Source organism: Platichthys flesus, chromosome 8 (genome assembly GCF_949316205.1).
Source record: "Platichthys flesus chromosome 8, fPlaFle2.1, whole genome shotgun sequence".
In the NCBI taxonomy this organism is placed as follows: Eukaryota; Metazoa; Chordata; class Actinopteri; order Pleuronectiformes; family Pleuronectidae; genus Platichthys; species Platichthys flesus.
Window position 1 is genome coordinate 4951874 of NC_084952.1, and position 16903 is coordinate 4968776.

Consider the following 16903-nt stretch of genomic DNA (forward strand, 5'->3'; position numbering starts at 1 on the left):
GGTTTTCTTGCTGGAGCAGTTTATTACATTTGGGTATAACTTTATTTTTAGATTAGTTTGCCTCTGTACAGTCGAGGGTAATGGTCCGAGGACATTCCACCTGGATGAACCCTATGATGAAAATGGGCTAAACAAATAGAAGTTTGACTGACTCCATTTCCTGCCATTGTACATAAAGAAAGTGAAGTTGGTTTAAGGTTGGACTTTCACCTCAGATGACAGGGCTGTCACTTAGGGACAATCAATAAATTCCATTTTGAGTAGGAGACAATATTTATTTTTTAATAGTAAAATTCATATGAAATACAAGCAGCATTAAAATCTACAACCAAGATGTGTGTCCTATTTGTCTGTGGTAATAATACAATTCAGCATTTCTTTGGAGTCCTTCGGTCAAATGAGGGGTTTTGAAGAATAAACAGTCTCTGTGTAAAACAGCTGAACAGGTAAACTGATATTTATAACTGATAATCGCCCTCTGACCTGAGGGTTACCCAGAAAAACAAGATTTGTGTAAAACAAAGACATCACAGCTGAGACCAAAAAAAAAAAAGAAAAGCAGACGACAGGCACACGTCACATTTGAGCACTCTTTGCTCTCACGTCATGTTTTTCAGCAACACTTGTTTTCTGACATTGACACGGTGCAAATGCACGATAGCACAACAGACGCCATTAATGATACATACTAAGTCAATAACAGCAGGTTTTTGACAATTTGCGTGTTTGATTTTTTTGTTGCCTTTCGCTAAACATAAATATGTTTGTCCTTCATTTATGATTTCAGTGTCCGACAGACTCTTCCCTGGTGGGGACCCTTCAACACAGACAAGCTTTTGGAAATCAAGTCCCCATCAAAGTGTGGTCGGCAGCTTCTGCAAGGTCCTGACGATCGGTGAAGCGGGCCACTGTCAGCGTCTGGTCCCCCCCCTCCTGGAGCAGTGGGATCATCCCAGTCAGTCCGGTGATTCCGAACTGTAAACCCTCGCTGATGTTAACCCACGTCCACCTTGTCTTGATATGCATATTGTATTGAAGGAGATAACCTAAAAGACCTGAGAAATATATCGCGTGTTGCAACGTAAGACACAGACGATCCAGTGCCGTTCACCACCGTCGGTTTCACATCGGCCGCCGCCGCACCGCAGCTCCGAGCACTCGCCGGCGTCTCAAACCTTTTCTCCAGACAGATGCCAGCAAAACGACAAACACAGAGGACGAACACATACTCAGACTCCATCCATCTTCATATGTACGGATTCATTTCTTCTTATTTTAAATATCGAATAAACATTTTTGCTTGTGGCAAATGTAATTTTCTTTTTAATATTTTAAAAAACGATTTAATGTTGGATTGAAAACAGGAGGTTTTTACACTTCGGGGGGGACCGCTCATGGCGATGGCTTCTGAAACGTGGCGTCGCGCAAACAGACTCGTCACCTCGGATGAGGCGTTTTTAGGATCTGCACATTATTAGTAATGCTCAAGCACAAACACCAGCCATCCTCTTGTCCCTCCAACCCCCACCCGCTTCCCGACCTCCACCTTTTAATTTACCACCACCCCCACCACCACCACCCCGCCCGCCCGACTCTCCCTCTAAAGTCACTGGTCCCTGCTCTCCGTTTCGAATTCCCTCTTTCGTCATTATCTCCCGTCTTCCCGTACTTATGGCGTTTCTTTTACTCCCTCTTCCTGGCGATGGCCGCAGCCGAGGCTCTGGACTTGATGATGTAGGCCTCGAAGAAGAACTGGATGAAGAGCACACAGTAGCTGAGGTACATGAGCGAGGACCACACAATGTTCTGCATGTGGGATGGACACTCCTGGCCCTGCTGCATCCACGAGTACACCAGGTAGTTGACCACGCAGCCCATGACCATCTGGGTGATCTGGGTCAGCGTGATGAACATGGCGAAGTTGCGCGACACCTTGAAGCCGGCGGCCCGCAAGGCGTAGTAAGAGTACATGACGGCGTGGACCAAGTAGTTCATGGTCATGAACCACCCGCCGCCGGCCACCATGTCTTTGTAGGAGTACCAGGAGTACAGCAGCACGGTGATGTGGTGGTACCAGTGGAGGAAGATGAGCTTCTGCTTCCTCAGGACGATGAAGAGGGTGTCACCTGGAGGTGGGACAGGAGAGAGAGGAGGATGAATGACGTGATGGGACACGGAGGAAAGAGACAATCATCACAAACACGCAGAGAGACACGCTAAAGCCAGAAAGCTGAAAACTTGAAATAATAAACAGAAACACAAGTGACAGTAAAATCCGTATCTAGAGAACACATAAGTAATCCAGTATAATCCATAAACTTTCAGAAGTAAACAAATATACTTTTAATTAATCTAGAAACTAACGATGCCATAATAGAAAAGAATAGTGAACATATACTTTCAGCTGCAAGTCACTAAAATGCAGATGTTAGTGTTTATCTTTTTCATTTATCTCAATCTGTTTACATGCATGTGGTGTTTAAAAACATTTAGGAAGTGTTGTTATTGTTTTATGGGTATTATTATGAAGCATGTTGTGTCACATTGTTTTTATTCATACTAATAAAGTCGGATTGACGTGAATGACTTCAGGTTTTTAATTGATTTTAGGAAGTAAAGAAGAAAACGAACCACAAGAATTTAAGGAACCTTCATGTCACATCACTATGACCTTATATTTCAAAAATACAGGAAGTAAATGTAAACGTGTTTGAAAGTGTGAGACATTTATGTAATTCATGACCTTGTGTATTGGTGCTACGAGGTGGTTACGAGTGGAACCACTGCTCTAAGTTTAAACCTGGAGTTTGTTGCATTTTAAACGTGATGTGAAAGATGGAGAAATAAAAGGTTCCTCAATTCTTCAGGTATTAAAGTTAAATCGTGTCTGAAATATCGGATTCAGAGGCGTACACAATCTAATATCGATGATCTACTCCAATAAAAAAAAAAGTTAAACTCTAAATTTGATCTAAAAATCAAATCAATGTTGTCAGTCACACATCCGTTGCAATGAAGTGATTTTAATTTTTCACAGAAAGTAACTGTGGTTCACTAACATGCTGTTGTCTTTTTCTAACTTTAAAGCTGAGATGAATAAAGAAGTAAAGATTTTGGTGATCGGTTCATTGAAATTGTTTTTTCCGGAGAAACACATTATTACCAGTGTGCATGATGAGCAGCATGAGCTCTAAGGAGGTGTGGACTTACCCAGCTCCGGTGCTTTACTCAGTACGAAGGCGTACGCCCAGAACTTGCTGACGGGCCCGTTGTAAAAGCCCTGATCACAAACGGACGTTTTGAGGCCTTTTGTCATCAGGACGTACGTCATGTAGCTCCCAGTGCGGATGGCACCGAATATACTGCACACACAGACACACAAAGCAGATTAATACATCTAGCTAAAACCTACTTTATAGTCACTGTTCATCAGTTTCATCAAAAAATCCAAATACACTTAAAAACAATAAATAAAGAAAAACTCTTTCTGACCTGAAGAGAGCGAGCGTGAGCGACCACAGCACCAGAGGTTTCCTCAGCTCAAACTTCTCCCTCTGCTTCATGACATGGCGGCCGCCGAGGATACAGGCCGCGTAGAGTGCAGAGAAGAGAAAGGACTTCTTCCTGAAAACACAAACAGAAAAGAGGACAACTTTAATCTCTCTGTGTGACCTTGTAATCGCCTGTTCAAGTCACAGGTTTAAGTGATGAACACGTTGAGAAAGAAAACACCAACAGCTTAACAGATGCTCTGCAGGACAGGAGTGAGGAGAACAACTATACAAAAGAAGACATGGAAGTGATATCCAGAAGTAGTTCCAACCTCTATTGATCAGTTAGAAAAGCTTTCAGTTTTCAGAGATGCCTGCTGTGCCGTGTGAAGCTGAGGACTTGTGATGATGCATCACCTGGAGCAGCTGAATTTGCGCTCAGCACAATCACAGAGCTCAGGTGCTCTGACATGACAGACTCGATGCTGAGTAGGAGATGGGGCATGCTGCCTAAAGCTAGAGCAGCTGTGTCCATGAACACTGTTTGGTGTATTGGACACAAAGCAGAGCAACTGTTTGGACCTGTTTTAGTCTTGCAGGTGAATGGATCTCAGTAGGGAGCATAATTTGGCAAAGGATCACAAGTCCCCTTGAAAAACCACATTTCAATCTGCAAGATGTGGATTTTTATCTGGACAAAATTGCAAACGTTCATGAATATCAGTTTCCTAAACATACCTGATTAAAAAAATCATAAAAATCCATGCATAAGGGCCCTGTCACACATTCCAATCAGTGGCTGTCCATTTCTGTGACGAGACAAATGTCAATTTTGATGAAATTTGACCTGCGATATTCACATCTCCTTCACGTATGTGTGACCGGGCCCTTGTTCTCTGAGAAATATGTGAAAAGGTCAAACGACTCCTTATCCTGCAATGTTACATAAAGGGTTAAAAGTTCCTGGAGTTCGTGGTTATTTCTCGGCCCTGTGTCTCATCCTTTTCTTGGAAATCCGTTCAGTGTTTTTTGTGTAATCCTGCCGACAAACAACTCGACCAGGCGTCTGCAGAGCATTGGACAGTGTGCAGTCACACGTGTTTAACTATAAACTTAGAGCTAAAAGAAGATTGTACAGTAACACAAACAAATAAATCAGGTTTGTTCACAGAGAAATGTGCACAGGGACCAGGAATGAGGCATTCAGGGACCTCAGGGATCCACAGTGCTGCAGATAAGGAGCGGTGTAAAACTAGCTCAAGGAGTGATGATCCAATTCGGATATGTTGTTTTCGTTCTGTTCGGAGGTTACACAACCTGACATGAAGTAATCACTAAATTAAAATGTATTACTCAGTGGAAAGGAATGTATTTTTAAGCCGTACTGCAAGTTGCAATCTACTCGAGGCAATTTGTATCTCTGGATGCCATCTAACGTCATCTGTCTTTGTAGAGTGCAGCTCACATGCCCACAAGCGGACTTGACGAGTGCTCTGCATACTTCTTCTGTTGCAATTGCCAACATTTTTCACAGAACCGTGACATAAGCAACCTGCAAAACCAGCAGTAGATCCCGTTCTGCAGCCTCAGCACAGCTACAGCAGCACTGAGCTTTGCTGAGCAGGTGTGAAGCTATGCAAGAAAGGGAAAAGGTGTTAATTCCCAGTAGCCACACAAAGATGAGTTTATAATATTATAAACTTGTCTGCTCTGGCATTTCAGTGCGCAGGAGACTGGCTATCCCCATTTCCCACCTCTCTTTTTAATACATTTGGAATATAAACAATTCTATATTAAATCAACACTATAAAACTTATTTTACATTAAAATAATAGATTGGAGGGTTAGATATTGAATGGTTTCTTCCTTTTATGATGCTTCACCCCTCCAAAAAAAACTCATGAACATCGGTTCCAAAGTTTCAATAACAGTCAAGTGTTAAAAATAATAACAGACTTCATTGTGTGTCATTCCTCTAAGGATGAAGGATGCCAACTCTCTGATCCTCCCAGATTCAGGCCACCTCCAGTGCACAAAGGACAATGCAGCCCAGTCAAAGTCAAGAGGAGCCGCTTCCACGGAATCAACCACAGGCCTGGACAGCAGAGGGACAGCACTGTGTCTCAACCACACTCTAATGAGGGGAGAGCAGAGACGGTGGCCTACATACTGTGGCCTGGCCGGAGGAGCCGCAGACGAGAAACAATGTTGGCATTCGCCCTCAGTGTGCTGCCATCCAAGCTAAAAGGTCAAAGTGTGGAGACGTCATTGTTGTGGCCATTGTTCAGTCAAAAAGGAGTTTGGTGATTATTGATTTTTGAGGAGCTGTCACGTCGTCCATCTTTATCTACAGTCTACAGTCTGAAATGGTTTGAAAAGTAACTTCACATCCCCGCCAGTATCATTACACAACTGAAATTTAAAGCTACAACAAACATAAACTCAATGTTCTTTCTGTGTCATTCTGTATTTTATCATTATAAGTATGTACATTACTACCAACTCAAAGATTAAGATGTGCACAGCCTGATGCATTAGGTTCAGAAGATGGTTTCCACAGCTGTCCGAAGAAATAACACAAGGGTAAAGAAACCCACGGGCTCGGGCAAAGCTGGCAAAGTGGTGGAGGAGGTGGGGGAGGTGCTGCTGTTGTCTTTGCAAATGCGCCAAAGTGCCAACTGAGGCCGAGCTCCGTGTGCAGTCACAGGAATGCATTTCAGATGTCAGTGGAATTTCACATCACACCTTCACATCATGGGTTCTAAGCTCCGCCAACGAGTTTCAGTAGTTAAATTTGTCTGAGATATAAAACGTGATTACTCGAATTAAACAGGATTTTCTGACACTTGAAACCGAATGCCAACGGACAAGTGATAGATTCTTTGAATCATTCCCGCGGCCAAATGGAATACCATCACTGCATCGCAGAGAGAAACGGACTCCGACTGTGTACAACCCGACTTCATCAACCGGCTCAAAACCACTACGAACCAACTCCAGGATATAAACACAAATTACAATAGGTTTCTTATAAACCCATTCTGTGAAAATAGAGAAATAGGATGGGCTAGTGTAAGAGCTGATCTCTTCCATCACTGTTCCGTCTCTGGTGCAGGGAGATCTGACAAGTAATCCTCTTTATTCTCATTTATCAACAACAATTAGAAAAGTATAACAGGGCAGACTACAATAATAAGGCAGATTAGTCAATGAAAGGCTTAAGAAACCGTTCGTCCTTTGCAGGTCGTGGGGAGCTGGAGGAGGAACACATAATAGAAGGGTGGGTGAAGAGGCTTGTTCTGCTGTTAGGGAAAGTGGGCCACGGCTGCACCAGTGAAAAACTACAAGGCAGCGCTCTTTTAAAGAAGGATCAGCAGGACGTGGGGACAGAATCAGCAGATATTTCTTGCCTGGTTAGAAACCAGCTGTTTTCTTCCTGCTGACATTTCCTCCAAAACAACAGTAAGCAGCAAAATCAGTGTGTGTCCTAGATCCGCTGCATACGTATTTTATATGGTCCAGTTCTTTACGGGTTTTATTTTGGTCTTTTACAGAGCTGTCATACTGTTTAGTCCTTGTGTTGTTGGAACATTGAGTCAAATATTAAGTTTACAGGAACATTGCCAACTCCAGAGGCCGTTATCGATGTGCACAACCAGCACAGTGTGCAAGAGCTGCTCAGTGGGGTTGGTTAGGCATCGCTGGCATCTCTTTCTCTAATGTGAGATTATTATCACAGGGTGAGATGGTGGGCGCTGGCCCAGTTCGCACCGCTGCCAATTTCTGCTTGATATCTGACATAAAAAAAAGGATGCTCATATCTGCCAAACGAGAGAGTATAAATATAAAAAAACTCAACAGAGCTGTTCACATCAAAATGCTTTCACTAAATACAACATTTATGAAGATGGGTAATGCAGACACATTAATATCCTCATTTCCAGGTTCATAAATTTAATTTCGGACATTACTTGAAAGGGGTTTACAGGATCTAAAGTTCACAAAATTGCTGCAACTCATTTCAGCAACTGTCTGAAAGACTTGGTTTTAGCTCCTGTCTCTTTAAGCCCCCCCTTCGATAAAGTCCAGTATGCTCTGATTGGCCACACAGACCACTGGTTGTGATTGGTCAACTGGTTTCCAGCGCCTGTTGGAAAACGTCAGCCTCAGCTCTACCTGGCTGAGGTAAGGCCCAAGCAGGACTAGCAACTAGCTGTACGTAATGTAAATGTGGGGCATCATAATGTCACATGACATCGCGATGATGAGGAAAGTATCAGTCGGGCTATGATGAGCTTCAGGAGCAGTGTTTTCTGTGTGTGTGTAAAAGCATCATGTGTCCTCCTCTGTTTATTTGAACTTTAAACGAGAAGCCCAGACAACTCAGAAAAGATAGGGTTGATTTCCAGGTCTAGACATGAGCTCAGAGTATTGTCAAAGTAAATCACAGTGTGCACATTATGTGTACTTGCATGTGTCCTCTCTGGAACACTGCATGATATAATGAGGATGTTGATCCCTCAGACCCTTCCCCTCCCCCCACGGACAGTGTTGCACAAAGCCGCCGGGTAACCTGCTGTGGAACTTGGATCTGTATTAGCTGGTCCAGGAGATTTCAGCCGTTACGTAATCCTGAGTTTGCAGTCTGAGGATGAGTCTGCACGCCTGGGCCACTGAGCTGCTCTCGAACTGTCTCTGCAAAGCATATGCTGTCACATATGCAGACACAACTTGCACCCGCAGCTAATGCATGTGCCTACAATTGTGCATGTGCAGTTCAGAGTGGGTGACTACAGTATATTTTCTGCTGTATTTAAAGCTGTAGAAAGCTGCCAGAGCTTCTGTGCCAGAGAGTTGGATGAGCAGCAAACACAGCCTCAGACCAGGAGGTGCTGGAAATAAGACACAGCTATTACAGCATCAGTTCGTCCAGGAAGAGCCCATATATAATCCAGTTAGTGGCACGCACCCCTCCCCTTCCCTGCATGCACGCTCTGGTGTGACATAAAATTACCAACAAAACTATGCAGCACTTTTTGACTTCACTCTGCATCTGGTGGCCAGCTTACAATGATCATTTGTCTAATCATGAAACCTTACTTTTGTTGAGCAGCAATTACTTCAGCCTGTTAAGTAACCTGAACCCCTAAGAGCATCTTGAGTAAAGCTTATTTCAAGCTGTAAGACAATTGGCCTTAAGGACACTTGTAGGTTTCCACTTTAAGCACAACGTCAGCATTAGTTAAACATTCAAATCCATACCCATCCAGAACCTTCCCTGAGTTATGCTAGGTTTTTGTTTTAGATGATGTTCTTCTCGATACCATCTTTTTATTCTGTATTAAATCAAATAATAAACCTCCACTATTAAAGCAAGCATGAGCAAAAACCAACATGTGCTACTATACCAGGCTACATATATAGAAACTGTTCCTTTCCAGTTCTAGATGTGTCTCTTGATCGTCAAACACTGAATCTACAAAGTCCTAGTCCCTAGCATGTTGCTGCCATTGTAACAAGAGTAGCATGAGGTGATCTTAATAAGACTTGACTAACACAGAATCCACCCCAGGCCTGATGTTTGCAAGCCAAAGATGAGGATGTGGACTGGCTGCTCAGAAACTAACGGGTAGGCTGGATGTGCCACTGCTCTCTGGTTTCACTTTCACTTTCCATCCGTGGAAGGCAGTTCATGTTTTCATCTAATTTCACTCTGAATAAATCATAGATATGATGTCTGTCACAAATGTCACTATCGTCCTTTAGCAAGTTAGTGACAAAACGCTAGCTGTGCTTTAGGCTGGATGCCTCTCAGGTCAGTCAGGGTGAACAAAACAAGCCTGTAGTGATTTCGTGCCATCTTTGACAAGCATCATGGCGACTGCCAAGAAACAAGAAGCTGGATATTACGCTTTGAGAAATGGAATAACAACATCTCCGTCAAGCTAAGAGGAAACCAGTGTGTCTAGTTTGTGGGGAGAGGCAGAATTAACAAAACAGACCACAGCCATCTCATTGTTAATTCTCACTGCAACATTCTCCGGCTCTGGATCTCTTATCCGTCCAGAGCCCAAACCACCAGACATCGATCAAATTTGCAAAGACCCGAGGGGGGACGCCGACTTTTTCAAAGACGGGGAACACAGATTTGCAGCAACCTGCATGGCAATGAGGGGGGGTGACGTCTGTGGGAATGCACTGTGAGTCAGCAGGATGGAGATGTGTGTAACAGCAGATAGCAGCTCTCCTCAGGACAGTGATGCCAAACTGAAACACACACAACCCCAATACAGAACAGGCTAAACTGCAGGTTGAACCCATCACAATGAATTGCATTAAGAAAATCAATACACAAATGCAACGATACAATGCAAGAGCTCCATCTGGATCCGTCCATTATCTATATGTTCATCCTGCAGAGGATCACAGGGGGCTGAAGCAAATCCATCTGAATGACAAGTAGATCATGCTCATTCCCATATTAATCACTTGACTGATAGTTGTGTATTTGCTATGACGTTTCTCTCCATTTGATTAAACGAGTGATCTGACGATTCTATTATTTGTGTTGTTTCCTGTTGATATAATTGATGAGTCCAGCAATAATGTGGAGTACAACAAATAATCTATAATTATAATCAGGAGAAAGTGAACACGGCAATCTCTAACAAACTATACACACACAATGAAATGCACATGATATGTTTGATAGAACATCCTTTATTTGGAAAGATCTGACAGCTCATGTCTAAACCTACAGCATTTCATAGAAAGCTCCACATCCACTATCATAAGGAAAAAGAAAGGAACAACAAAAACTTACATTTCTACATTTCCTGTCATGTATAATGAAGAGTTCCCCTTTTCAAATTCTAAACTATATCCAGAAAGTACAGTGGATACAATTTCTGGACATAAGTAAACTAAATATTAATTAATAGTGTCATTTTCATATTTAAATCTTACCAATTAGTTTCCAAATGTAAAGCCAATATACTGTCCTGCTCCTTCACCGCCTCATGCTTGGGTCAAAGGGGTCAAAGGGTTCAATGCTGATGTCGTTGCAGCATCTTGATCCATGTCCACTCCTTCCTCCTCTTCATCTTCTTTTGTCTTTGCATCACAATGCTGATCTGTTTGCAGCCGGTCTCCATGAAAACACATCAGATCAGAGTACCAGTCTCCACTCAACCCTGCAAAACAATGACATGTACACACTTTAAACACACAACGTCAACACATGTATCACAGCGTGCATTACCCAAGGCGAGACAAAACAATTGCTTTACTGAAATATATTAATTTACTGTGTCGCTCCTCTAACTGTGACAGAAAGTGAAAGTGACAGGATGAACCAAGAGCAGTAAATGAGCTGGATTAATTAACATAACAATATGAGGTGACCTGAAAACATCTGCCAGAAAACATTACTTACGACTCATTGAGTTGCTCAAATGACGTATGAAATATGAAAAAGAGTCAGAAGCAAAGCTGAGGTTTCAATAACAGATTTAAGAAATGCAACACTGTAATTTAGCACTTCATAAAAGTAGCAGCTGTGTTTATGGAGGCTAAAATGGACAAAGTGCTCATCACATAAAGAAAGATTCTGTCAAGCTAAAGTCATACTGATGGATAAAAAGAGAAAAAGCCAGGGTTGCATTATCATAATTAATCTGGAATATAATTATCTAGTTCATCTGATACATGCTTTGATAGTGCTGTGTCGTAATCTGGATATTTGATGATTTAATTACTCTGACATGCACACATACAATGCATCGCCCACTCTAAATGTTATATATTAAACAAAAGAGGCGATATCCAAACATAAAGATGTCTTACCTTTGAGTTTCTGAGGAGATTCATCTAAGCCGATCCTCCATCTTTGGTGTCGGCTCCGCCTCGTCGGAGGATTTTATATCAAAATGTGAGATCGATCACCGACAGCAGATTTCATATTTATTCAGTTCTCGTTTATCAGATTTCATGGGGAATGATCAGGGAAGAAAGTGGAACGGTTCACCTACAACATGGAGACTGTAGGTTCAGATTGTGAGGCATGCTGCAGCTCTGGCCTCGCCCAATCCAGTTCTGTCACTGCAGGCATTTTTTAGAAAGGGTGTAAAAGGTAAAACACCTGCAGCGGAATCCCTCTGTGTGTGTGTGTGTGTTTGTGTAAGTGTTAGTATGTAAGTGTGTGTGTGTGTGTGTGTGTGTGAGTGTCTGAACCTATAGAACATTTTTCCTGTCAGTGAAACTCTGAGTTGCTCAACATCATCAAGGAAACACGGTGTTTAACATAGGATTGAATTTAGTTAGAAAAAACTGACAAAGCATGACGAGCTCAACTGATAAATACTTCTATCCAATATTATGTTGGATAGAAGTATCAGTTTTAAAAAGTATGCAGCACAAAAAGCATATTTTTGGTATGGCCAATTTTGATTTGGCCTTTATATACAACATTGATTGTTGTATTAATGTTCAGCACAGCATTGCCTACATAATGAGACAATGCATTTTTTACTTTAACATAGTTCATCAACATATTGGACCCAAAAACCAATAAGATTTTCAAAGACATGTTAAAGAATATTGTTTTTTTTATGCCATGTAAAATTTGAAGCTATGGTTATGATGCCTCAGAATCAGATTAACTGGTGATTACATCTTGACAAATATTAAATCAAAACAAGAGCTCCTACTTTCTCTCTCTATATGTGTAATGATGCAATAGATTTGCTTTCCCTCATAACACAATTATACCGCCTGTGACGCACAGTGACAGAAAACTGGCAGAGAAATAGGGTGAGTGAAAAGTGGAAAGAAGTTTGAATTGAAGACAGATATGTATTTTAAATGCCAACAAAAGAAACTCTGATCTGAACTTCATAAAACAGATTCATTAACACTTCAATCTTAATGTCCAGCTCAGCTAAGTGATCGCTCCTCGGCCAAAAACTAATTTAATGAGCATTTGTACTTGATGAGTGGACGTAAGGTTTAATGAAAGTGTCTTAAACTTGGATGAATACATCGACTAATAAATCAACGTGTGCTGCACAAGTGTGTGAATAAAGTCTATTTATTTCTGTTCCTCTTTCTTTCAAGCCTTCAGATGCTTTCACCTTCTTTCCATCGCTTCCTTAAATCCTAAAAATAACACAAAGTCACACTGAGTCACCTCGTCAACGTTACGGCAGTTTTTCTCTGAAACTCCATTAATTGCGGTGGTTGCCCTGGTTGGCCATGTGCACCGGCCCCCCCCCCCCGTCCAGACACCCTCCACCACAGGAGTCAGCACAGATCATGCCCTGACGCGATTGGCCAATTCTCAGTCAGCAGACATCAGAAGATGAACGCGATTGGCCGGCTGTCAGTACCCGGGCATGGACAGCTCCTGCACACTGCTGCCATGCTCTCTCTCTCTCTCTCTCTCTCCCTCTCTCACACAGACAGATTTATTTCAAATAGAAATAATAAAACTCTTTTCAGATAGACTCTGTGAACGCTACTCAATCCCGATTCTGTTGAATGTGAGCGTTCTCACAGACGACAGAGGAATCCAGACGAATGCCTCCTGCTCCGCCTGTGCTACTTTTCACCAATCCAGTGCCACTGAATGCCTAATGAAGCCTGTACCAACTTAACACATGACTCATTCTGTTTCTGCTCCGAAGCTTCAACCTGGCACAGACCTGCAGCGAGAATGGCCCCTTCAGTGAGTTCATGCACAAAAAGGGAAAGTGGAGGTTTTTCTGGACACAGCCTACATTTCAGATGCACCGGCATTGCACACGGCCGCAGAGCAATATTTACTTAACCCCCACTATCAACAGTGAAATATTAGTCCAGGGCAATATTGCAGTATATGCAAACCCTGCCAGACACTTCCCTGGGTAAACACACAGCGGTCTAAAAGCAGTTTTGATTTTCTGTCAGTGATTCCAGGGGATTCATATCTGCAGAGATTGTTTAGCAATTAATCCTTTGACAGTTAATCAGTGTTCTCTGCTCCTGCTTTGGCTGAAACCCAGATTTTTAAAACCCAGATCGGTCTAATAGTCGATTGCATTTACTTTTGATTAGTTAACCTTTCAATTATGGGCCATAAAGTCAGTAGCAATGTAGCAAAAGTTTAAAACACATCACTATATTCATGCCTTGTGCGAATATGATGTGGAAGTTGGTTTTAAAGTTCTACCTCGTAGTTGTTTAGCAGTTTAAAAAGTTTGTCGTGATAATTATGGATATCGAGGGGGCATGTGCTGAGGCTTGAGGCCTCCTGTGGCATCCGCAGGTTCGATGCTGACCCAGCCCTCTTCCCATTCCCCCCCCACTCTAACCCATCACACACTTCTGCTGTCCTGTCTGTAAATGCAAAGAAATGACAATAATTATCGATATCGGCTAATATGGGTGTACTTTGCCTTATCTAGTCTGATTGAAAATATCTCTAATGTGCAGATATGCTGCTGGGCCATCGCTTTAAATTACATGTCTTTGAATCTAGAACTGTCAGTTGGACAAATCGAGCTTCTGAGCCTGATTCCTGCTGCTCAGATCATTTATATTCATCCCTGAAACACGGTTTGCATCGTTTTCACCGACTTTAAATCAGATTTTAATCTAATAACCATGCACAGGACTAACAAAGTGCAGGATAGTTCCAGTGGAATGAATGAAGGGAGCATCTCTCGAGGCTGATGCAGATGTTGGAGGCTTTCGGTTTCAGTGAACCGCGGACGAGGCAGCTGGTGACCTTTGCAGCTGCGGTAACTGGTGATGATGAGGATAATTAATTACAGGACAAATCCTCCCTGTGCACATGAGGCGTAATGCAACGCAACCCGAGTGTGTGTGTGTGTGTGTGTGTGTCTGTGTGTGTGTGTGTGTGTGTGTGTGTGTCTGTTTGTGTGTGTGTGTGTGAGTGAACCGGCTGGAGCGTGGCTCAGCATCGGCCTGTGAATGTGTCTGAGGCACGGTGTGCGGCTGATGGGGAGAGCGGACGCCGCGGGGGGTTTAATCCCCCGATGCGCCGGGGCAGCCTCCCGGTTCCCCTGTGGCCCGGAGGCACGGGCGGGTGCTCGCGGTCCTTACCAGTTCTCCTGCATCCATCGGATGGCTTCGTCCTCGTTGAACTGCCTCTCGAACTCATACTCTTGCAGAGCCAGCACCGACATGCTCGCTGCGCCGTGTGCGTCCTCTCACCGCTGCTGCTGCTGCCGCTTGTAGCCGGGACGTGACCGTGAGTCCAGCTGCTTCCGGGTTCGATCAGTTCTCAGTCTGTTAGTTTCCACGCGACCCCCCGACTCGCATCGCTCGCGCTGTGCTCAGGACCTCGCGGATGTGCGCGAGTTATCGGTGGCGGCGGCTTCTTCCTCCAACGCCCTCTTCCTCAGGGCGGAGCTCCCCGGGTCCTAACGCCGACGCATCCCCCCCCTCCTACCTCTATAGGGTTCAATGTCATGTTGAACCCTATAGAGACAAAATTGTGAATATGAGCTAAACAAATACAATATGATGGATTGATTTAATTTGCAGTGAGTTGTCAGTGCAAGCATACTAATAAAATAAAATAAAAAACACTAGAAACCAGGAAAAAGATAGATGCAATATGAACAGTAGATATTTACTGTTTACCACAGATACACATGCTGGACCGAATGCTGCTCAGTCTCAGCTGTAAATCATGATGTTTCACCCCAGTATTGTACAAATCAAATCCAATAGGTGATTAAAACCAAATTATACTTGAGTAAACATCAGTGTGATTAGAATCTTCATAAAAGGACAGAAACGTTTATTTCAACTATTTGTTTGACACATGTTAGTTTGACTTTATTGACTAGGCCCTATAGCTTGCCTCCAAGCTGTGGAATTTGCAAGTACAGTGCAATGTTGCATTTGCATTGTCCTTCGACAGTGACAAGATCAACAGATGGTGCGGCCCCGCGGGGGGCCCCTGATCTTAACTAACTGAGAGACAGCATGATTCCAACTTAGAACAGGTTTCCATAAGTTAGACAAAAGGAAGAATGGACATAAGAAGATAGATTTCCAGATTTTCACATTCACAAATTCAAATTAAAAGCTTTGTGATAAGTTTTCATTTCAGTTTGTTTAAGCTTCTTCCCAACGTTTAGAGAAACCGATGCGATGCCTGCTTCATCAGCCAATCAGGTGGAAGCTTCATCTGATAAAAAGTTACAGGTGTAGTGAACCATTCATGAACCCGCCCGAGGAAACATTCCCACTACTCAAACATTTACAAGACATACTGTAAGTACATGAAGCCGTCTTCATACAGCTAAAGGTTGTGTCCTCTCAGCACTGACATGCAGGCCGTGCCCCCTGGAAGACGTCTGTACATACATGTGTGTTTCAATTGTGACCTGATGATGTTTTTGGATTTTACTGGAGCTTCACATTGACTTCAGGCACAAAGATCATGATTTCTAAACCCTCTGATTCAAAGATTTAAAGAAGTTTCAGGAAACTGATGAATGGATTATTTCTTTCCTCACCCAACAGATGAGAACAGCCTGCCTGAACATGCTCTCAGTATCTGGATATAAAGGATTTGTTCGTTCTTTCACGACTACATGAAACCATCTGACATAAATGGGGTAGACAGGCTCAACTACTGTATCTATATGAACTTTTAAAGTTGGTAAGAATGGAGGTTTAGAAGTTTTCCTTCCCCGGAACAAAGAAAATTAAAGTTTTCATTCAAACAAAGAGTTTTATTGGTGTTTATATTGTACGATGGAGTCAGTGGGCCACATTGAAATGAAACAAAATTACACAACAACATTTCCTGACTTTTCAAGTCTTTAACCTTTTCCAGGTTTCCCATGAGAGTGGGAGCCCGATTCATAGAATACGCTGTTAATCTGCAACAGCAGGTAAATCAGGTCTGGCGGGTAGTTTTGAGACAAGCCTCTTTACGAGCTGTTCAGTGGGAAACTGGCTATGTGAGGTCGGTTCCGGGCCACACCTTGACTATAGCTTGTTTCAATAGTTTGCTATGAGACAGTCAACAATACAACACGCTGGTTGATACCACCATGTTGTCAGAGGAATAGTTTCTAATTAGTTGTTTCACTTTGAATTCTCTCTACACATGCATCTTCAAATACACTTCATCCCGAGAGACCAGCCCTTTGTCATTAGACAGCTGTAACTTTTTACTGAGTAAAGGTGGTCTGCAAACTTTGCAGGGCACCAGGTCTTCGGTTATTAATCCCTTTGTGCAATTCTTTCGTTTTGTTTGAAACTCCTCATTCACTCCTCTGAGGCAGTTTGGGATTTATACTGTGACACCATCTCGCTCTGCAGGTAAAGGGATGAGGAAATCGTACAACTCATCTCTGCACAGTCAATAAGCACTTGAGTGTCAGAGGACT

General features: G+C 42.8%; 1 protein-coding gene across 1 annotated transcript; it reads right to left on the reverse strand.

The window, feature by feature from the left end:
* Nucleotides 1-254: 254 nt before the first annotated feature.
* On the reverse strand, nucleotides 255-14859 carry elovl6 (ELOVL fatty acid elongase 6). Its single transcript, XM_062393805.1, has 4 exons — nucleotides 14595-14859; nucleotides 3493-3624; nucleotides 3211-3362; nucleotides 255-2126 (listed from the first exon to the last, which is right to left on the reverse strand). Exons 1-4 carry the CDS (start codon nucleotides 14675-14677, stop codon nucleotides 1684-1686), a joined length of 810 nt encoding a protein of 269 aa, XP_062249789.1. The 5' UTR covers nucleotides 14678-14859; the 3' UTR covers nucleotides 255-1683.
* Nucleotides 14860-16903: the final 2044 nt, after the last annotated feature.